Source organism: Balaenoptera borealis (genome assembly GCF_965194805.1).
Source record: "Balaenoptera borealis genome assembly, chromosome: 8".
NCBI lineage: Eukaryota > Metazoa > Chordata > Mammalia > Artiodactyla > Balaenopteridae > Balaenoptera > Balaenoptera borealis.
In genome coordinates this window covers 15,136,924-15,159,279 of record NC_138865.1, presented here as the reverse complement: position 1 = coordinate 15,159,279, position 22,356 = coordinate 15,136,924, and the positions used below count along the sequence as shown (strand labels likewise).

Here is a 22,356-nt window from a genome sequence, read left to right as displayed (position 1 = left end):
AAGCTGAGGTTACTGGTAGACGGTTTAATACCATCAAATACATTACACAGATGTAATGCCATCTCAGGTTGCTTAGAGTGAGGAGATGTGAAATTGGGACGTAGACTCCAGAGCTGTGGGTGACCCCGGTGATCCTACCCATAGCAAGGAAAGGCGCACTGGATGGTAATTTAGGGTCACTATGGTAGCAGGGGACTCTAGGTCCTTCCCTTCAAGATGGGACTGTTTGCAACCCCCTGTCCCCTGCATGCAGTCCTTTCATCATCACTCAATCATTCCTCCTGTTTGAGGTAAAACTCTACAGCACACACATAGCATGCTTTTCGAACTGATTGGATTCGTCTAGTTTGTTTAATGCCTGACTTCTGTGTCTGGCTATTGGCCACAGCATCAATTCTCATGACATTCTAAAGATGGAAGATCTTAGTCAGGGGGTGTTCAGGAGCATGGACGTGACGGTCAGGCTAGATCTGGATTAGAGTGAGTTCCAACTCTGCGCGCAGTAGCTGGTTCCTTGGCTAAACCTCAGGTTATTCCCCTACAATAAGGGTAACAATCGCCATCTGAAGGGGCTGCTGCAAAGATTAAATTCATGCCATTTATATGGCAAACTTTGTGTAAATAGTCGTTACCTTCATTTTCATAAGGCTTTACTCTTTGTCACTGATTTGTTTTCAACTTTGTTGACTCCAGTTTTTGCTGCTTCTGTGATGAACACGATTGCCTCTTTTATGTCTTTCCATGCCTCTGACAGTTCGCTTTCATGTCATTGTTGGTTTATCCATTGCGACATGGAAATCAGACTTTCTTTGATTTCCTTGAGAATGTGAAGTAGTTATTAACTGAAATTTCTTCTCTTTTCTCAAGAGAACTTTCCAATATACCCTTGTCCTCTCTTTCCTATTATGCTTTCTTTGTTGTTGTTTGTTTTTGCTGTAGAAATTCTGCATATCCTGCTGCTTTTTGTTCTGCTTGTTTATCTCGGACTGGGCCCATTCAACGCTCACCTGGTATTTGTCCCCAAAGTGTGTGGGTAGATGTGCCTTGATTTCCTTCCCCATTTATCTTGGCATCTCTTGGTAACCTCCACCCACAAGTGGAGGCCTTCGTGCTGATACTTTTTTTTCTGTTCAGCCTCCAAGTTACCTGAAGAGGGTGTGGTGGAAACTGGGTTCATGGGCAGCCTTCCTCTGAGAGCTTTGTTTCTGAGCCTCTCTGAATGTGCTGAAGTCCTCTCTCACGGACCAGCAGCTCTCAAGAGGTGGAGGTATGGCTTGTGTCCTGGGTTTTTGGTTGGTTCCTTCATTTTGGGGAGAGATGGCCACTCTGCTGAGAAAGTTGGGCCTTTGTTTTCTAAGTAGCAAGCATATCCTTCCAGGTCGTGTGTGGTCCATAGCTGCTAGGTGGTCTTGCCTCTCAGCCTCACCCTAACCCTAACCGCCCATCATGGAAGCCTGGTCAGAGAAATGGTACCATTGTGTGGCCCCTAAGCGTTCTCTCGGGCCTAATTCCACTTCAGTTAAGCCAGTGTGGAGTGTGGGTGGGGCTGGTGGAGTCAGAATCCAAATGGGTGTCCCTATTCTTCCTGCTGCCTTTTGCCCTCTACATCCCCAGGGGCCGGATGCCCCGCCAGGCCGGAGGCTGGGGCAGGGGACCTGTTAGGCCTTCAGAATCTCTTCTTAACAACCAGGGCTGAAAAGGAGACCCATGACTCACCTCCCTGAGTTCTCTTTGCACTTGGTGCTGTCTTTATTCTAGATCCTTTTTGTTCTTGAAAAACTATCCAGAAAGATAGTTTTTGTAAATGTGATATAATACCACCATCCTTTTAAAGAAATACTCTGGAAGAAACTGCAAGAGAGCAAAATGCATCTTAATTTTTCTTCATTTTTCTGTTCCCAGCTTTTCCTACCTGGCCTTTTGAGGGACACTCTCCCTGTGACCTTGCCCATAGCCTACTGCAGGGCCCACTCAGACTGTCCTACCCCTGTACTAAAACCTGGGTCTTCAATGCTGTTAACTCAGGGGCCCGCTTGATTCAGAATGATCAAAGGCTTACATTTCAGCACCTTTCAGGGAAGAGGAGGATTTCAACCCTGGTCTCCTAGATTATAATAGCTCATCCTACACTGTCTGATGGGAAGAATTTCAAACCCTATTTAAGGTGGGTGCTGGAGTTATTTTTAGATGTAGCAAGATAGTATAATTTGATGGCCTGCAAATCACCATTCTAGTGTCTACCCCGCCCTGTTACCCAAAGGCTAGTACACCTTGTCAGTGGCCTTTTGGTGTGAGTTGGACCTCTTTGCAGGTTCCATCAATAAGGGTCAAGGAAGGGCAGCGGTGGTCAAAGGGTGATGAAATTCTTGGTGTCCAGAAACTTCCTATTTATTCCTCTTTTACGTTCCTAGGGAGGGGAACAATGAACCGGAAAATCTGGTATCCCCACGACCTAGCATATAGGAGCCACCTCAAAGTATTTGCCAAACATAATTGATCCTAGGAGACAGTGTGCTCTCAGGGTCAAAACAATCAAGAACACGCCTCTGCCGTTGCTGCCATGCCTCCTCCGGGCCGCATGGTGGCGCTGCGGCTCCGCCGAGGCCCGGGTGGTTCTCGGGCTCCTAGGCGCGCAGGCTTCTGGGAACCCTCAGAGCTGCGGCGGCGACGCGCGGGGCGGCTGCGGTGAGTGCGGCGGGCGGGCCTAGGGGTGGGTCGCCCCGCTCGCTGGCTCGCGGCAGGCCTCGCGCTCCCCCCGGACCTCTCGCTTCCGGGCCGGGGAGTGTCGGTCGAGCCGGCTCAGCAGGCCCGAGGCGGCGACGCGCGAGCCCGGGGACAGCGAAAGCGAGCGCAGCAGGGGCCGGGAGACCCCTTGCTGCCCCGCTACTGCCCTGCCTGGCGACCCTGGCCACGTCCCTTCCCCGCCTCGGAGCCCGGCTCCTCTGCGATCGGAGGAGAGACCTTGGCCTTGGTCGAGGGTGGGCCCGGGGCGCGTTCTGATCGCGGCCGTGTCCGTTGCCCCGCAGGTTCTCCCACCTGTCACCCTGGCCCTTCTCTGCTTGGACGGCGTCTTCCTCTCCTCAGCCGAGAATGACTTCGTGCACCGCATCCAGGAGGAGCTGGACCGCTTCCTGCTGCAGAAGCAGCTGTCAAAGTAAGCTGGTGTGATGGTGGCGTCGGGCCCTGGGCTGCCTGCGCCCACTCTGCTGCTGAAAAGGCCAGGGTTCGCCCGGAGCCTCTTGTGCCCCTTTGCCCAGTGGTGCATCCAAAGTAACGGGCTCGCAGCTGGTTCTGACCTTGGCCTTTAGGTTTAATAATCTGCTCTCAGGCCTCTCCCAGCTGCATCTTTCTTTTTCTTAAATTTTTTAATTATTTATTTTGTACATATTAGTGTATATATGTTAATCCCAATCTCCCAGTTCGTATCCCGCACCCCCCTCCCCCCTTGGTGTCCATACGTTTGTTCTCTACATCTGTGTCTCTATTTCTGCCTTGTAAACCGGTTCATCTGTACCATTTTTCTAGATTACACATATATACGTTAATATACGATATTTGTTTTTCTCTTTCTGACTTACTTAACTCTGTATGACAGTCTCTAGATCCATCCACGTCTCTACAAATGACCCAATTTCATTCCTTTTTATGGCTGAGTAATATTCCATTGCATATATGTACCACATCTTCTTTATCCATTCGTCTGTCGATGGGCATTTAGGTTGCTTCCATGACCTGGTAAATGGTGCTGCAATGAACATTGGGGTGCATGTGTCTTTTTGAATTATGGTTTTCTCAGGGTATATGCCCAGTAGTGGGATTGCTGGGTCATATGGTAATTCTATTCTTAGTTTTTTAAGGAACCTCCATACCGTTCTCCATAGTGGCTGTACCAATTTACATTCCCACCAACAGTGCAAGAGGGTTCCCTTTTCTCCACTCCCTCTCCAGCATTTGCTGTTTGTAGATTTTCTGATGATGCCCATTCTAACTGGTGTGAGGTGATACCTCGTTGTAGTTTTGATTTGCATTTCTCTAATAATTAGTGATGTTGAGCAGCTTTTCATGTGTTTTTTGGGCATTTGTATGTCTTCTTTGGAGAAATGCCTGTTTAGGTCTTCTGCCCATTTTTTGATTGGGTTGTTTGTTTTTTTAATACTGAGCTGCATGAGCTGTTTATATATTTTGGAGATTAATCCTTTGTCAGTTGCTTCATTTGCAAATATTTTCTCCCATTCTGAGGGTTGTCTTTTCGTCTTGTTTATAGTTTCCTTTGCTTTGCAAAAGCTTTTAAGTTTCATTAGGTCCCATATGTTTATTATTGTTTTTATTTCCATTACTCTAGGAGATGGGTCAAAAAAGATCTTGCTGTGATTTATGTCAAAGAGTGATCTGCCTATGTTTTCCTCTAAGAGTTTTATAGTGTCTGGTGTTACATTTAGGTCTTTAATCCATTTTGAGTTTATTTTTGTGTATGGTGTTAGGGAGTGTTCTAATTTCATTCTTTTACATGTAGCTGTCCAGTTTTCCCAGCACCACTTATTGAAGAGACTGTCTTTTCTCCATTGTATATCCTTGCCTCCTTTGTCATAGATTAGTTGACCACAGGTGTGTGGATTTATGTCTGGGCTTTCTCTCCTGTTCCATTGATTTATATTTCTGTTTTTGTGCCAAGACACCAATATTGTCTGGATTACTGTAGCTTTGTAGTATAGTCTGAAGCCAGCTGCACCTTTCACTTGTAACCCTGAGCATCACCCGAGACCGAAGGGGCCCAGCACTGGAAGGGGAGTGGGGCCAGTAGCTCCCTGTCGTAACCTCTATTGGCAGGTCCTTTGCAGTCAGCCTGGGACCCGAGGGGGCAGAGGGAGCCTAGTGTTTAAGCCACCGTTAAACTGGGAGTGGACTCGGTGGGGCTCAGGCCTGGGGGCTGCACCTGGAGCCCCTGCTCAGCACCCCTTCCCGTTGCTCCCCAGGGTCCTTCTCTTCCCCCCACTCTCCAGTCGCCTCCGGTACTTGATTCACAGGACAGCAGAGAATTTTGATCTTTTGAGCAGCTTCTCTGTTGGGGAGGGCTGGAGGAGGAGGACAGTCATCTGTCACCTGGACATCAGGTGTGTATCCTGCCGCCTTGGAGGCCCCTCAGCAGTTCTTTGAGCGGGGGGCAGGGGGTTGGGGAGTGGTCGGGCGAGCTGGTCAGTGTCTGAGAGGGAACCAGGGCCGGGAGCCCCCAGGCCGCCACCTCTATCCCCAGCTGCAGTTGCTTAGAGTCAGTGCTGCTTTCTGCTCCAGCAGCGGAGTAGATGTGCCTTGTTTGTGGAATTCCTTTAGCAAATTCAGCTTATGCACGTCGGGCCAAAAGAGAGAAAGAGAGAGTGGTTTAAACAGTGAAGGTGTCTGCCCAGCCGTGCTCTCAGTGAGCTTGTGCCCCGCAGAGGCCACGGAACGCGAGAGTACATCTGGGCTTTCACTCACCTGTTTCCACGTGCATCTTGCAGGATCGTATCATGATGACTATGATCCTAGCTTTTAAAGTTACATATTTTTTTAATAACGCAGTTCCTAAGTGCTAGTACTCACCTTACCCTGTGAGTAAGCGAAGACTCGGCGGCCTCATATTCGCTTTACAACGCTGGAGGGAGAGCTGACTGCTTTGGTCTTGTTCAGCGCATCCAGCCTCCACTCTGATGCCTCGTTAAGGTGTTTCTGAGGGTCATTTTGGCTTTGGTTTTTGCCCAAGGCCGACTTGAGAGCCTCGTGCCTGAATGGCAGGTCGCTCCAGTAAACCATTTTCCTTGGGGCCCAGACACCGCCCTGATGACCGCCTGCTCCTGCTCCAGGTTACCCGGTTCAGATGGGCCCTCTGGCCCCTGCCGCCCTCCTGCTTCCCACCCTAGCAAGTACCGCGGTCCGAGGTCCACCTCAAGCCAGGGAGCGGCTTCTGGTCCCCGAGGAGCACGGGCCGGCTGGTGGCATCGTGGACGCAAGCCGGACCAGGCTTTGTATGTGCCCCGGGCGCTGCGCAGGCGAGAAGAATGGGCGCCCCTCCCGGCCCCAGGGCTTCAGGGAGGTGCTCCAGCTGGCGGGCTCCCAGAAGAGCCCGATGATATCCGTGCTGGGGACCCCACCTCCGATCAGGAACTTCCTGTGTTGGCGACGCAGGCAGCAGAGGTCCGAAAAGGCCGTAGCAAAAGTGAGAAAGAGTCACTGCCAGACCCAGTGGCCACTGAGTCCCCAGGGCCAGAGGATCACTCAGGGACGGGAGACAGGTCGGAGTCAGCCACACGGCCGGGGCCCGGTCTGCAGCCAGACTTGGAAGACGGGAGTGGGAGTGAGCTGGAGAGGAGCCTGGCGGCAGAGAAGGAAGAGGACGAGGTGGAAGAGGAGGGGCCGGGCAGCTGCTCCGAGGAGGACGATTACAGTGAGCTGCTGCAGGAGGTGATGAGGCTCTTAAGCCCGGAAAAGGGAGGGCGGAAGTGAGGTGGGTGTAGTCGAGGGTGGATGGGGGCCGAGGGTCATGGTGTGGAGGGGTGGGGGGCGGGTGCTGGCTGAGCAGGCCTGGGTGTTGGGTGATAGGGATCCCTTAGCAGATGTGCGGGGAGGGACACAGGGGCCTTGCCCCCAGGAGTCAGGACTGACACTGCAGAGGGCAGGAGGCTCAGGGTCTGGGATCAGGGGTGTGGATTTGGGTCCCAGCTCAATCATGTAGGAGCTGTTCGACTGTGGGCAAGTCATTTTCTTAGTCTCAGTTTCCTCATCTGAAAAAATAGCAGGTAATGATACGCACTGCCCAAGGTAACATAGATGTGCACATGCTTCAGAATGCACTGCAGATGTTGGTCATGAAAATCACTCTTCTGCCTGAAGCTTTGTCTTACAGATCTTGTACCCTTGGAACTGTGTGTCATGTGTCCGCCCCTGAGCCTGGCTGCAGTGTCAGTTGGGAGAGCGGGCATCCTGTATCGCTATTTTACAGATGAAGGATGGACGCCAGAAAGCCTTGCTTATTATCACATCATTAATGAGAGAAGGAAAGATCCTGGGCCTGCCCAGCTCTGTGACTTACTGATGGCAACTTGGGGCAAAATTACTTAATTCTTTTGACTGTTTACCCATCTGTAAAGTGGGCCTATAGAATAGGGTTTTCGGGATTCTGTGAAACATAATGTGTGTCCATGCCAGTCACCCAGTGGGGACTCCCCTAAAACTCATGCTTCTCCATCTTCTGGCCCAGTCCGCCATCCTGCTGTCTTTCCCAGACTCCTGCCCGGGATGCTCACCTCCCTATCTACCCAGAAGCCTGCAGGACTCTCAGCGTGTGATTTTGAGGGCAGTCATTTGGAGTCATGTGTGTCAGAGCTCCCCTCGCTAAAGGGTCTGATCTCTCCCAGATAACGGACAACCTGACCGAGAAGGAGATTCAGGTAGAGAAGATCCACGTGGACACATCCTCCTTCGCAGAGGAGCTGCCTGGAGAGAAGGATTTTGCGCACGTGGTGGAGATCTACGACTTTGAGCCGGCGCTCAAGACCGAGGACCTGCTGGCAGCCTTTTCCGAGTTCCAGTGAGAGGCTTCGGGGAGGTGGGGAGGAGGGGGTGCCCAACTTCTGGAGAGGAGCTAGGACACCCCTTTGTTGTGGGGGACAGTTGCCTGCCCCTCCCCCGGTGCCCAGCGATCTAGAAAGAAAGGCAGAAAGTAGATGTGGTTGCTCTGGGCTCCATCCTCCTGGGCAGTTGGCTTGCTGGCTGTGACTTTGTGGAGGAGGAGAGCTGAGGTTTCGGTTGCAGACACTCTCCAGAGGCCCGAGACCTGGTCCTGCTGGCACCGGGCAGCAGATCTCCGTCCCGGCCCCCACACACCCACATGGTGGCCAGGACCCGGCGGGGCCCCTGCCTCCCCTGCTCCACGAGCAGCCACCCGTCGGTCAGTCAGCAGAATGGGGCCGTTTCCAAGCAGGAACTATTTCTGGGGTGAACTGGGCTTGAGTGGCCCTGGGGCAGGGTCTGGTGGAGATAGGAGATGGGGATTTAGTGAGAGAAAGATTTCTCTTGTTTCCCCAAATTCCTTGGATCCAAATCCAATCTTTTCTCCTTTTTTCTTTTTCTTTTTCCAAATGCTCATTTTCTTCTCTCCAGTCCCCCTTCTCTTTTCCTGCTTAGGCTTTGAAAACATCCCTTTCTTCAGGGCCCCCTTTCTGACCGCTTCCCGAGCAGCCTCCCCTTCCCTCCCCGAGCCTGAGCTGGTGGAAAGCTCGAGGGGCTCATTAGCTCTCCACCCGTGCGGGCGGAGCCAGACCGGGGCCACTGGTGGCTTCCTTGGCCGGCGTGGCAGTGCCACGGAGAAGCCGTGGGCCCCGGGACTGCTCTGGCTTCCCATGGGGCCCAGACTCGGAGTGCTTTCCTGAGCAGCAGAAAGAAAGTCGAACAGGGGCAGTTGCATTGACACGCTTGTATTAGGTCCTGTGCCCACCACACAAACCCTTTGCCTCCAGCCTCAGACCCCACGCCCTTGGCCTGGCGTGACGGCACCTGTGAGGAGCCCCCTTCGCCCTTGGCATCGTGTGCTACGAGCTTTGTGTCCTGGCTTCCTCAGTTCTAGGAGTGGGGGGCCCATCCAGCCACGGGGGTGGTGTCTCTTTCTGAGGCTGACTGGTCTTCAGAGAAAGTCTGCGCCCGATGGTCGTCTCCTTCCCAGAGGAGACGGAACTAGTCTTGGGCTCAGTGTTTGAGGGTTGGCGGTGGGAGGGGACTTCCTGTAGCAGGAGGGGTTTTGCCCATTTGCTCGCCTCGTCACTCTGTCTCTTCCCCGGCAGAGAGAAGGGGTTCAAGATCCAGTGGGTGGACGACACGCACGCGCTCGGGGTCTTTCCCTGCCTGGCTTCAGGTGAGGCGGCTGCACGGTGGGCTCGGCCCCCCCTCTGATCGCCGTTGGGGAGGGCGGGAGCCTAGGGTTCCCTGGGCGGGGGTCCCCCAGGTCAGGGTGCAGGCTTCCTTGAGCCGGCGGACTGGCAGGGTGTCTCCCAGCCCCTCCAGAAGTCCTGGGGGTTGCAGAGCAGGAGCCGGGCCAGGAAGCTCACGGCCTCGCCTGTTCATCTTCGTGCCTTCAGTTCAGAGGTTTCAGATTCAGGTGACCTTTACTGAGCACGTAGGGCCAAGCCCTACGGACTTCCACATACTAAATGAAAACATATGAAGGCACCATTTTTGTTTTATAAATTTATTTATTTTATTTATTTTATTTTTGGCTGTGTTGGGTCTTCGTTGCTGCGTGTGGGCTTTCTCTGGTTGCGGTGAGCGGGGGCTACTCTTTGTTGCGGTGCGTGGGCTTCTCACTGCGGTGGCTTCTCTTGTTGCGGAGCACGGGCTCTAGGCGCATGGGCTTCAGTAGTTGTGGCGAGCGGGCTCAGTAGTTGTGGCTCGTGGGCTCTAGAGCGCAGGCTCAGTAGTTGTGGCGCACGGGCTTAGTTGCTCTGCGGCATGTGGGATCTTCCCGGACCAGGGCTCGAACCCATGTCCACTGCATTGGCAGGCGGATTCTTAACCACTGTGCCACCAGGGAAGTCCCGAAGGTGCCATTTTTATAGGTCAAAAGCATTCAAATACTGGCAGTTTCATACAGTTTGAGCAGATGCATCTCATTCCGTTTTCATTACAGTGCCAAGAAGTAGGTCAGGTGACCCCTATTTTACAGATGGGGAGACTGAGTTCCCTGGATGTCAGTGTCTGGTCAGGATTACTAAGACTCTTGGCGTCAGAGCTGGGGAGGCCAGCCAGCCTCCTGGCTGTAGCTCTGGACGGTGCCCATCCTCCATCTCGGCCACTTTCCTGAGCTGCCCCTGCCACCCCACTGCTCAGTTTGGGTGTATTTGTAAAGAGTTGGTACCCGGCTGCCCTTGGCTGGGCTTCTCACAACAAGAGCTTCTGAACACAGAGCTGGGAGTGACCGTGGCCGGGGTGGGCCCAGTTCTCAGGAGAGCCTGGGGTTTCAGGGACGGGGGGCAGTGTCTAGGCAGCAAGAGGACTGGGGCGAGGTAGGGGCTTCAACCCCAGGGAGGGAGCCACTGAAAGAGAGGCGGGGGCAGGGGGAGGCCCAGAGGCTTTCTGGTCCTCGGAAAGGAGGAACAGTGGGCTAGGCGTGGCCATGGCTGCCTTCCGGGCTCCACCTAGCTGTGTGGCACGGGCAGGCCACGTCCTGGCCCCAGTTTCCTCATCCGTACAGTGGCTTGGACCCGAAGCCCCTCCCAGCTCTGACGTGCCGTGTCTGTTAAGTGGCCTGAGTGCTCCATGGCCTGGCACAGCTTGGGGCAGTGAGGGCACGTGCCCTGGGAGGGTCTTGAGTTGGGGAAGGGTGGCGTTTGTTTTAAGCTCCCGGGCTTTGGAAGGCGGGGGCCTGCCTCTCCTGACGTCAGAACCGTAGGCTCACGTGGCTCCCGACCAGCCCGGGGCAGGAACGTGGAAGCTGGGCTCTGAGCGGGCTCTGCATCTGAGAGCATGGGTGGCCCCGTGCAGGACTGCGGGCTCTGGGGGTGAGGCAAGCTCATGGGGCAGCCCTGTCCCTGAGCTCTGAATGGGAGTAAAAAGCACCTGCGTGGGCCTCGGGGTGACACTCGTGCTCCTGGGTCCTGTGGAGGCCTCAGCAGGAGGAAGAGGGCATGGCTCCAGATCTGTTGTCTTTCCATAGCTGCTGAGGCCCTGACCAGGGATTTCTCCACGCTCAAGATCCGGCCCCTGACGCAGGGAACCAAGCAGTCCAAGCTGAAGGCCCTGCAGAGGCCAAGTAAGGGAGCCGGGGGTCTGGGTGGGAGGGCTGTGTGAGTGTTCGGTTGGGCGGGGCGGGGCCTTCCCTCCGATTCCCTCCCCTCTTCAGTTCTCTGCTTTAGGGCTCCTGGGCTGCTGCGGCCAGTGGGGTGCTTCTCCCCACCCCAGGGGGGCCCATCAGCAGTGCTGTCTGCCAGCTGCTACGGCCCAGGCTTGCCCTCCGCTCACACCTCTTGCGGTGTGGCTCAGGGGGAAGCTTGGTCTTTCTGTACGGCCGTGGAAGCCATGTTTTGCTGTAGGGTAAAAAGCTTGGGCTTCGGTGTGATCCTGGCTCTGGCACTTATTTAAGTTGGCCTTGAGCAAGTCACCTAACGTCTGTGAGTTGGTCTCTTTCTCTGTGAGATAAGCACTGGAGTGAATAAGAAAGCCTGGCACACATGCCCACAGCGGTGAGGGGCACACAAAAGATGCCGTATAAATGACATCTCCTCCCCTTTCCTCTCCTCCTTCCAGAAGGCACGAGGGGGGCTTTTAGAGGCCAGTTTTCCATGGCTGCAAAGCAGCGGCTGGCAAAACTGGCCTGGGAGAAGCCTGCTGAGGCGGTCCACATTCTTGTGGATTACGTGGTCTTTGTCCCAGACTTCTTGGGGACAATAAACATCCTGTCTGTTGATCCAAGAGCTCCAGGTGTCCCATCCTGATTTGCTTTCCCTCTCAAAGGGCCCTACAAAGCAGGGGGTAGACAGGATTAACACTGCCGCCACAGAGAAACAGGGAGGGCGCAGAGGGGTGATAGGGTTAGTCAGGACCCCACGGGGGGCCTGGAGCCCTAGGTGGCCCCCTCTCACCAGCATCTGGCCGTGCACTAATGGCCTCTGAGGCCGCTGTGTTGCTGGGAGGAGAGGCCATAGCCTTGAATTCAAGTCCCCACGCCATGGGGCTTTCCTTTTAGAGCTTCTGCGCCTGGCAAAGGAGAGGCCACAGACAAACACAGCCGTGGCCCGGAGGCTGGTGGCCCGGGCCCTGGGGCTCCAACACAGAAAGAAAGAGCGGCCTGCAGTGGAGCCTCCCCCGACCCTGGGGCCCTGAGAGGCCCAGGCGGCCTGGATCGGCGCCCCCCCCCCCGACCCCGTCCTCAGCTGGGGCCCCAACACCGCAAGCCTTTACACACACCAGAGCAGCCCTGAGCCATCCTTGGAGCGTCACTGTGGGGCATGGGGGCTTTACCTTGGTCTAGTTCCAGAAGTTGAGAAAAAATAAAAATGTAAGAATTGTTAACGTGATTGCGTCAAAATGGGATGGTCTGCCGCGGGACACTAGGGGGCGCTGTTCGCCTCCCATTTGAGACCTGGGGCTGCTGAAGAAGCTCCCGTCACTCTAGTTGACTGGGCTCGAGGATCCAGCTGGGCCTCGGAGGCATTTCTGCGCAGAGCCTGCCGGTTTGGGGGTGCAGGGTACACCTGTTGTGTGACACCTGCCCAGTCTCCCGCAGAGCAGCTGGGGGCTGTTGGCAGTGCTGCAGGCCCCCCTCTTTGGACTGGTCCCAGTGTTACCAGTGGTGCGGGTTACACGGGGGGGTCCTTGTGGAAATAAACATGAACAAGCCAAGAGGCGAAATCTGAAATGCCCGCCGAGTTCTCCCCCCTCACAGGAACGGCGGGGAGGGCAGCTTTGTGCGGACAAGGTCCCAGCGCACTCATCTTTACGGTTTGGGCGGAGTTGGTGCCGAGTGGTCCTGCCTGGCGCTCTGAGGTCATCGTGGACCCCTCGATTTGCTGGGCCACAGTGTGCTGTGACACAGAGGTCCCGCACCTGTGGGGAGACTGATTGGCTCGGGGTCCACCCTCACTGCACCCCGGGGACCCATGATCTACTTCACTGCCCTCCCCCAGAGCCTGAGACTTAAGTCTAGATGTCCCAATCTGGTCCTCACACAACCACTGTGCCCCCGGCACATTTCACTAAAAAACAAGAGCTGAAGAAAGGCTGAGGCCTGTGTTTCTGTTGATTTTCCTGACCTCCTTAGACTGCGGCTCTCGGCAGGAGTCGCCCCTCCTCTGTGGTGTGCGTTGAAGGAGGCCCCCGTGGCCACGCCGGACGGGAGGGGCCCAGGAGCTCACGTCTCTGCAGGAGAGCACATGTAAGGGTGCCAAGCTCCCTGACTGCCCACTAGGGAAAGGAGCCCTGCTGCTCAGGGGCTGCGTGCAGAGGCCCAAATGAAACACACGTGCAGGTCATAAATCTTTTATTCCAAGTTTCAAGTATGTGTAAGTGTCCGTGGTGACACATGGCGATCGGTAAGTGTCCTCATCACCCAGGACCCTGGTTATAGCACCGTTGAATCAGTTACAGAACTGGAAGGACAGAAAGAGGAGTCACTTACACAGCGGGGCTGGTTTTTCTTTCGAGCTATACTTTCAAAGTCCCAGATGCCCAATATGAAATGCCACTAAATTTGTGTTTCAAAGTCTGTGAAAATAGAATATAATAATAGTATCTTGAAAAATAAGAGGACACGGGGGTGTGGGGGGGAGAGAAGCACCAGCTCTGAGCTCACTGAATCAGAAGACGTGTGGCAGCATTATTTATATGTGTGGATAGAAGAGGGTGGAGGCAGTTTGTTTAACTGGAAGAGAAGTCTAGATACTCCAGTTGGCTGGAAACGACCCAAGAGGAGGAGAAATGGGATTCAGCCAGACCTCCTCGGGTTGATCACTCACGTTGCCAGCATGTAACTTGAGAAGAAAATGGCCCCGTGTTATCTGTGCTGAGCCGAGCAGGTGGTGAGACTCGGACCGGACTGTGCTTGGGGTGGGACAAGCTGGTGACAACCTGTGCGCTGGGGTCCTGGTCAGGGTGGCTCTCTGTTGGAACTGCTCCCACAGCCCCGTGGACGAGCCCCAGCCCCAGAGGCCTTCCCAGCCTGCAGGTGTCAGGAACATGCCTTCCTCGCCTTCCTCCTGAGCTTGGCCGGGGCTGCAGGGCATTGAGACAGGCGGGGCCAGGCTGGATGAGGGGGAGCAGGGCGATCCGATCAGTCGTTGGGGAAGACGCGCTGTGGCCCGAAGGCAGGAGGTGACCATGTCACTGCTTTACCGCGTGGAGAGCTGGTTATTTATGAGTCCGCTGAAGTGTTCAAACTTCTTTTCTGTCTCTTCACTGAAGGAACCACCTGAGGGGTGGGCATCAGGGAGACAGGGTTTGGCAAACCAGATGCACAGGTCACAGGGTCCCTGGAGCCACCACCCTCCTCAGGCGGCCACCTCTATGTGACACCCCCGGGGCAGCGACAGGTGCCGGCCATCTCTAGGGCCAGGCCCATGTCAGCTGCTCTGTCAAAGTCGAGTGAAGGAGCGACTAAATCTAGTGCTTTTCGTTTTCTCCTCCACCGAGAGCGAGGCCATCACTTTTCCTGCGGAAGAGAAAGCTCAGCCTCCCCTTTTGGAACCCGGGTTGTATAACGCAAGGAAAAGCTTCTTTACTGGCAACCAGTAGCCACAGTGGTTGACTAGCTTCTAGCTCTCGACAGGAAAACGATACACAGAGCCCGCAAATTGCTGACGCCCCCATTTTTGAGGTCTCATGCGTAATGAGGTCGTGGCCTCAGCTCCGGCCCTGAAATAGCTTTGGGGTCTACGCTGGGCTGGCCCGGTTTCTGTCCCGTCCTTTCTCCTTAGCCAGAGCTGGCTGTGAAAACCCGGTCTCCATCCAGGCCTGTGGTGTCTACAGTGTCCTTCCTGTGTGTGGAAACGCGAGGCTGGCCCCATTCCCTGAAGTCTTTACCCAAGTTAGGAAGCTGCTCTGGTTCCTCGAGAAAGTGGGGCAGCTCTTGCCTGTCTCCTGGAGTTGGGCTGCGGCGTGGGGGGACCTGGCAGGCCTGAGGCGCTGTGCTCCCCAGGAGGGCCCGGGGGCCTTACCTATGTGGCAGTTGTACATCCAGATGCGGTGGCCGTCATAGCGGGTCCTGCACTTCATGACGTTATTGGTGTAGTCAGACTCTGCCACCTCGTAGTTGGGGTTGATGACGACCTGCGGGAGAGTCAGGTCGGAGGGGGTCCTGCCTCGGCCACCCTCCGTCCCAGGCCCAGCTGAGATGCTGAGACCAGGCCTGCCCCCAGAGCCGGGCTGACCTCACGAAAGGGAGCAAGCATGGCCGGTGCTGTGTTCCAAGAGCAGCTGGGTGGGCGCAGAGCTGGTCGGAGATGAGGTCGGGGAGGCAGAGGGGGGTGAGGCCTGGAGGAATGAGACCTCCGCGCACTCTGTCTCGGTGTAATTCACACACACAGGCACACACACACAATCGTACCCTCTCCTGGGTGCGCTGGGGGTTTGGTACAGAGGCAGGAACTGGGGCCTGGGGAGGCCACGGAACGGCTGTTGAGGGCGCCAGAAGGGAGCCGGGGAGCAGGATGTGCTGGGAGGGGTGGGGGCAAGGCCCGGGCGCTGTGGGGAGTTGGAGGGGGGCTGCCCTGGGTGCTGGAGACGACACTGCTCCCGGCGGTGTGACATTGGACATGTCCCTTCCACTCTCCAGGCCTTGGTTTGCTCTAGGGGATCCCGAAGCCTTTCCTGCTCACCAGTGCAGGGCCTGGGCTCTGGGGGAGACTGGGCCCGCCTTGCACCCCTTTCCTCTGCATCATCCCAGGTAAGAGGGCATAGCCCAAAGGAGCAGGGGCAGGAAGACCATCATTCTGAGGGGGCTTCTGAGAGCGGACAGAAAAGGGAGATTTGGGGTGAGGAACCCAGAGGAGAAAGGGGAGGGAGGGGGAGGGGGAAGGGACAGAAGCTGGGCCTGGGGCTGTGGGCGAAGGTATGGAGGACACAAACGAGACTTTTCCCGAGGGCCCTGCCACATGTGGAAGGGCTGAGAGCCCAGGGAGACAAGGGGGGCAGAGCTGCCCTAGGTCAGTGTGATGGGGGAGGGGTAGCCTGCTAGTTAAGGCACATTCTGTAGGTTTGGGGCCCTCAGGACCTTTCCCTCCAGAAGGGCCTGGGCGTGACCCTTTAGTAGGCTGGTTGGGCCCTGCCAGAGCTGCTGTGGCAAACGGGCCAGTGGGGCCCCCAGCCCTGCATCCTGGCCAGTGCAGGCCATTCTGGGGGCCCTAGGCTACCACCGTGACTCTGTGTCTCTAGGTAAGGCAGGTCGATGTCCCACTCTGGGGTGACCTTACTTTTCTTTGATCTCTTTTCTACCCGACAACCTTAGCTGTCCCCTGCCCCAGCCCATGCATGGCTCATAGACCAGGACAGACAAACCCCCTGTACCAAGGCCCGGGCAGCCCCTTGCCCATGGACAGCCGTGCCCCGAGGGAGCCCACCCAGGTGTCCCTGCGGGGTGACCGTGTGGGCAGTAGGGGCTATCAGGGCCTGCTTGACCCACTTGGGTGCAGGGGTGGGGACTGAAAAGAATGGTCTCCACAATCCCATCAGACTCTCAGATGTATGGTTTCCAATCTCGTGAGGATCAGTGGGCAGTAGCTTTAGTTCCTTAGACAAAAGATCTGCTGTGGTTTACAACAGCGAAGATGTGGAAGCAACCTAAGTGTTCATCAACAGATGACTGGATAGAGATGCGATACATATATACACAATGGAATACTACTCTGCCAGAAAAAAGAATGAAATTTTGCAACTTTCAACAACATGGGTGGAGTTGGTGGGTATTATGCTTAGTGAAATAAGTCAGAGAAAGAAAAATACTGCATGTTATCACTTATACGTGGAATCTAAAAAAATGAAACAAACTAGTGAATGTAACAAAAAAGAAACAGACTCACAGATACAGACAGCAAGCTAGTGGTTACCAATAGGGAGAGGGAAAGGGAAAGATAGGGGTACAAACTACCATGTATGAAATAAATAAGCTACAAGGAAGGATACATTGTACAGCATGGGGAATCGAGCCAATATTTTCTAGTAACTATAAATGGAGTATAAGCTAGAAAAATACTGAATCACTATGTTGGACACCTGAAACTAATATAATACGGTAAATCAACTATACCTCAATTTTTAAAAACTTGAAAAAAAAACCCACAAACAAACGAAAAATAAATAAATTGGCAGTGGCAGTGGCAGTGGCAACCTTGTGTTGAAAAAAAGTAAAAAGATCTGCTGTGGATCCAGGAACCTAGTAACGCAGTGAGCCCTGCCTCTGAGCCTCTGTGCACAGGCCCCTCCGGATGGGATGCCACCTCCTCCTCGGCCTGGCTTTCTCCCGCTGGTGCAGCATTACTGGTGCCTGAACTTGGGTCCACATGGGAATGGAGAGAACCGTTGACACAGGCCGGGGCTCTCACACATCTAAAGCTCCACGTCTATCACAAGGGACAGTCTTTTCCATGAACATGCCCCTAATGAGTTAATTTGCTACGTGTATAGTTTAGGAGTTGAGAACACAGAATATGGAGTCAATGTGACCTGGGTTGGCCTGGCTGTGAAATGCGGGTAATGGTAACACCCATCCCTGGGGGATTACATGAGACCATGGGTTCACAGGGCGTAGGCAGGTTCTGGCCCATCGCTGATCTTCAAGGAGCCGCAGTTATTAAATAGACATTGTCAGAATACACGATGCTACCCGTCCCCCAGGCAAAGGGATAGCAGACCTCAAACCTACACCACCACGCATGGAGTACGTGCCCAGAGACATGGATATTCAAGTTTTTAAATAAAGAGCTCTCTGCTCTTCGGTTGGTCCTCTCCAAGTCTGCGGTTCTGGGCTTGTGGGTGGAAAAGCGCTTGGCTGTCTGATTTTCAGTCTCTGAAATTGACCAGGGAAACTTTCAAAACCCCTCTGCGGTCACTTCCCTGCAGGTGTCGGTTCCTCCCAGGACTGTCTATAGGGTGGGGACCGTGACTGGGCCCTGCGCTGGCTGAACGCCCCCTCAGGAAAGCTTTCAGCACAGAATGACACATTTCTGGTCGCCCACCTGCCACCCAACCATCAAGCTTGAAAGCAAGACGGGTGGGGATGTGGGAAAAATGAGAAGGCGAAAGGAAGCCTCCACAGGCAGGAGTGCACCTGTGCACCAGAAGGGGAGACGGTGGGGATACAGTGCCCCTTGGCTCCTCCAGCAGTCAGGGCCCTGGCTGGAGCACGCAGCTATTTGCGGGAAGGTGGGAGGCCAAGCCCTCTTAGTTCCTCCTCAGGGCGGGCCTTCCCCCTGGACAGCGTATGTGGAAGTCCTGGGAAGTCTCCACACAAACAGTCACCGGAAAGGCTGTCTCTAGTCCCTAACAGCCTACCATTATAGATTCATTTCTTCACATTGAAAATTGCCCCCTCTGCAGATCCTCTTCTATGAGGCAAACGTTTCTGGGAGAGGCAAGTCACAAACACTTGGGAGTGAATGGCTCTTTGTGGGATTGCTTTTAGCCTTGACAGCACAGAGCAAGGCAGGGTGACGGCACTGGGAGAGATGGGGTGGAGGTGAAAGTATAGCTCCAAAGGACACAAGAGGTGTAGGTCGCCGTAGAGTCTGTGCACAAATTCCTGGCCTGAGGACCAAATCTGGCCTTCAGATGCATCTTGATTTGCAAGCACCAGGTGTTAACTGAATTGATGTCTCAGGAGGTCTGCAGTTCCCCAGGGGCCTGCATGTCTCACATACCTAGGTTATCTGGGTGACAGTGACAGCCTCCGGGTGTAGGACTCTGTGCACTTCAGGTGGCCTGGCCTCCATGCGTTTTCTGCCTGGGCACCATCAGAAGGAGGCTACCCACCCACTTGCTAAGGCAGAGACACCCCCTCCCATCAGCGGGGGCCTGGAGCCCCTTCTCATGCCCCTCACCTGGAACAGGTAGTCTCCAGGGGGCACGTCGGTGATGTCGACCCACTGGCAGTCGATATCATGGCGGTACATGTCCCAGCAGCCCATGGTGATGCCCTGCTCGCCGAAGTTGGCACACTCATAACTCTTCTGAATGTCTGAAGGCAGGGGCAGAGGGAAGCCCAGTCACCACGCACCCACGACCCCTCTGCCGGAAGAGGCTTCCTCTGCCATCTGTGCCACCCTGCCCACAAAGGGCCCCGGGCAGCCCTGCTGGGTGCGTGACATCCCCAGACCCCACCCTCAGCATCTCTCCGTTCTCCCAAGCCGACAACCTTGGCTTCATCTGGGCTCGGCAGCCCATCCCTTCTGTGCTCTCCTTTTGATGGAATCCCTCCCTCTTTCCCTACCCACAACCCATTGCTCCCTCCTCCACGAAGCCTTCCCTGGCCACTCTGGCCCACCTTGGCCTTTCCAAGGAGTATCAGCCTAGGAATGAAGCGTATGCTTATCTGGGTAAGTTTTTGGTGTTTATTGTTGAGCTTGATGCTGGGGTCACCTTGTCTCCCTCTGGGGAATCTGTACTTGGATGTGGACTCAGGTCTGGCTTGTTTCTCTGACCCTTCCTGGGTCGGTCCATTGTCTGGCATATGGTAGGTGCTCAAAACCTATCTGCTGTGTGATTTCCTGGCATGTCAGGGGCCACGTCAACCACTGACAATTCGCACCCATTTATCGAGAGGCTGCCTCGTCTGGGCGCTACTCTGAGCTCCGGCCATGCTGACAAGGGTCATCGAGTCTCCCCTGGGAGAGCCTGGTCGGGCCAGGATGGCAGGTGCGCGCACAGGTGGTCACGGTGCAGGCGTGGCAGCTGACTAGGGGTGTGAGCGCGGTGCTGCCTCTGCCTGGGGCAGTCGAGAGGGTCTGGGAACCTCCGAGTGAGGGTTTAACTTGAACCTGGAGGTAAGAACCAGTGTGGCGGGGGCACTTGTGTTGGGACCCAGGGAGAAGAGGCTGTGGCAGCCAGCGTGGGAGGGGACTGCGTGTCAGGTTCAAGGCTTTGGGCCTTACCCGGGAGGCCACGTGGACCCAGCCGTGCCCGTCAGCATAACTCTGGGGACCCAGGTGCCTCTATGGCCAGGCTTTGCCTACCCCCCAGCCCCAGGCTATAGTCATGGGATCCCCAGTGAGGACGGTCACGGGGAGAGTCAGCAGTGGCCGGGGTGACACAGAGACCTGCGCCAGGCCTGGGCTTCCAGCCGGGTGGGCGCACACGGGAGCACCTGAGTCCCTCCGGAGCTCCCCAGCACCACCTGCCCCGCCAGAGATACCTCCTTCACATTCCGTGTCCTCCAAGCAGAAGCTGGCCTTGTGGCCCTCTGCCACCTTGGTGCCATTGAGGTTCAGCAGGTCGTAGTGGGTGAACACCTCCATGCTGTGGTAGTGCCTGGGGGCGAGAGAGGGGGCCTGGATGTCAGTCTCTGGAGTGGCGGCCGCCTGCCAGCGATGGCCCAGCCGGCGCTTTCCCACTGGGGACACCATGAGCAGAGCAGCGTGGTCCAAAGTGGCGGCCAGTGGGAGAGGAGTGGGCAGCGACAGGGCCTTCGGAACGGGGGGATGGAGCCAGTAACCGTGGTGCTTCCGTGGGCTCCGGAGGGGCACAGCCCGCTCACCTCCCCAGGCCTCAGCTCTCCCGTCACCTGAATGGGAATGATGATGCACATAACGCGCAGGGTGTTGTGGGGACGAGTAAGATAAACTGATGAGCAGAGGGCCCGGCGTCAGTGATAAGCTCAGCGCATTAGGACGTTTTTGCTAAATGTGTGTAACATCTTCCTGGGTGCTAAAGTGGCTATCACAGCCCTTGCCTACTTGACACATTTTCTGCAGACAAATGCAAGTCACTCTTCCATGTCTTTTGAAAACTTTTAAGGTGGGAGTGTGGTCGGGAGGGAGAGAGGCCGCAGAGGGGGAGGAGGGGTGGGAAGGGCAGGCGCTGATGAGTGGGACCCACGCGTGTCCCGAACCAGGTGACGGAGGCAGAAGTCTGTGCTCCTGGCATGGAGTAAATAGAAAAGGAGGCGAAAAGAGGGCCCTTAGGCCCTGTGGGAGGGAGAGGATGGCAGGCACATCCTGAGGGCCCTGCAAAGGAGTAGAGGGGGAGAGAGCTTGTACACCCCCGTGGCTCTTCCCTCAGCTGAGTGTTTACCTAATGGTGTGCCATCCGGTCACTTGGGAGGAATTGAGAACAGATGCAGATTCTTGGAAAGGCCTGCGTTAGGTGCAGAATAAACAAGGGAAATACGACTGCCACGTGTTGCCGTGGGGCCTTCCTATAGCTCTTGGTGGCCAGGCCCGTCCTAAGCTGCTACACATGTATCACAAGCGGCTGCAACGCACTTATCTCTGTCATTACAGGGACATTTGGAAAATGGGGAGAAACTGAGGAACAAGGTACCAAGGCTTGGGGAACAGAATCACATGTTTCGTTGCCATGCGAGCTGAGTTCCCCCTGCAGGAAAGAGGGCATGATAGCATGACCCCCCTGTCAGGGGTTCTGTAAGGATGCAGTAGGAGAAATCACAGAAATACCTAACGTGGGGCTTGGAACAGAGCAGCACTTAGTACCTGTCAACTCTCTGCTTACTGCTATTACTCCCAGGAGCGATGGAGTCGTGTTTTATTACTGCCACCACCACTACCATTGCTACGGTTATTCCCAGGCCCGGACAGCAGCTCGCCCGCCTCCCGGGCCTCAGGTGGTTGGCCTCAGGCTCCCTCCGCTGGATCAGGAGCAGAAGAGGGGAATTAAAAGGACAGGTTTTCAGAGAGGAAATCAGAGGCTCTTTTCCCTTCTTCCTGTGTTGGGCTTGTGCTAAAAAAAAACGTCAGAAGTTCCTAAGTTGGGCTTTTCCCAGGTCACTCATGTTTCTGGGTAAAAGAATGCTGAGCCAGGGGCCCACAGGGAACAGTCACAAGGATGCATTCTGTGGCAGCTGAAGGGATGACTTTGAAAGAGTCTATTTTGGCTTCTTGAAGGAGCAAGATGAGACAGGAGGTCTGACTCATTGCCTAAAACATGTCTGCCTCTTTCAGAGCCGGGTTTATGTTGTCATGTTTACCGGCTGGAAAGACTGAAGAGGGATAGGTTTATGTTCCGTTGTCTAAACAAAATTCAGACAGAGTCCCCAGATGGACTCTTGTAAGGCTGACCTTCTCCCGCTCCCCCTGCTTCCTGCAGACTCGAGTTAAGAGTCTTTCTCAGTTTTTCCCCTGTGGATATCAGGAGGGAAGCAGCTGGTTGGAGCCTCCCAATGTTAGCTAGCTGAGGGCCGGGAGCCTCTGTGCTTTACCACTGGGGCATACGTGGACATCAGCCCCGGGGCCACGTTTCCCTCCCAGCGGGTTGGCCGTGGAGCCCAGGGGCACCCACCTTCCACCACCCACACACGCATCCCAGGGGATATGGATCGTGGCTGCTGGGAAGGCCCCTGGTGATCAGGGGAAATTTCCTCTTTTCAGGCTGAGTGTCCTGAACTTTGGAAGTCTAAGAGGGGGCCTGATCCATGGGATAAAGATAGGGAAACTCCGATTCGCAAAGAAATTCCGGAAGTCTAAGGCGGGTACCTGACACTAGAGGGAGGTCACTGTAATCTGGATGAGAGGAAGGACAGTCTCCTACCGTGAGACTCCAGATCACAGTATTCTAGGACACGGTACTAGCCGAGGCAGGAGGTGCTGGGTGAACACGTGGATGACAGACAAAGCTAGTCCAGAGCAAGAAGGGAGGTTTGGGTATATTCTCTGTTACCCTAGGTCATCTCGGGCC

At 55.2% G+C, this 22,356-nt stretch overlaps 2 protein-coding genes across 2 annotated transcripts in view; one reads left to right on the top strand and one right to left on the bottom strand.

Annotated features, from left to right (window-relative positions):
- Positions 1 to 446: 446 nt before the first annotated feature.
- R3HCC1 (R3H domain and coiled-coil containing 1) lies at positions 447 to 12,033 on the top strand (the record flags this gene model as incomplete). Its single annotated transcript, XM_082403044.1, has 9 exons — positions 447 to 458; positions 1,520 to 1,633; positions 2,709 to 3,154; positions 4,974 to 5,111; positions 5,838 to 6,435; positions 7,389 to 7,561; positions 8,811 to 8,881; positions 10,679 to 10,774; positions 11,708 to 12,033. 9 exons carry the CDS (start codon positions 447 to 449, stop codon positions 11,842 to 11,844), a joined length of 1,785 nt encoding a protein of 594 aa, XP_082259170.1. The 3' UTR covers positions 11,845 to 12,033.
- Positions 12,034 to 12,985: 952 nt separating this feature from the next.
- Positions 12,986 to 22,356, bottom strand: part of LOXL2 (lysyl oxidase like 2) — a 104,663-nt gene continuing 95,292 nt past the window's right edge. The window contains exons 11-14 of the mRNA XM_082401959.1: positions 19,859 to 19,974; positions 18,549 to 18,685; positions 14,673 to 14,784; positions 12,986 to 13,927 (exon numbers count right to left, since the gene is read on the bottom strand). Coding sequence (XP_082258085.1) covers positions 13,848 to 13,927; positions 14,673 to 14,784; positions 18,549 to 18,685; positions 19,859 to 19,974 — 445 coding nt within the window. The 3' untranslated portion in view covers positions 12,986 to 13,847. The remainder of the gene's footprint in view (positions 13,928 to 14,672; positions 14,785 to 18,548; positions 18,686 to 19,858; positions 19,975 to 22,356) is intronic.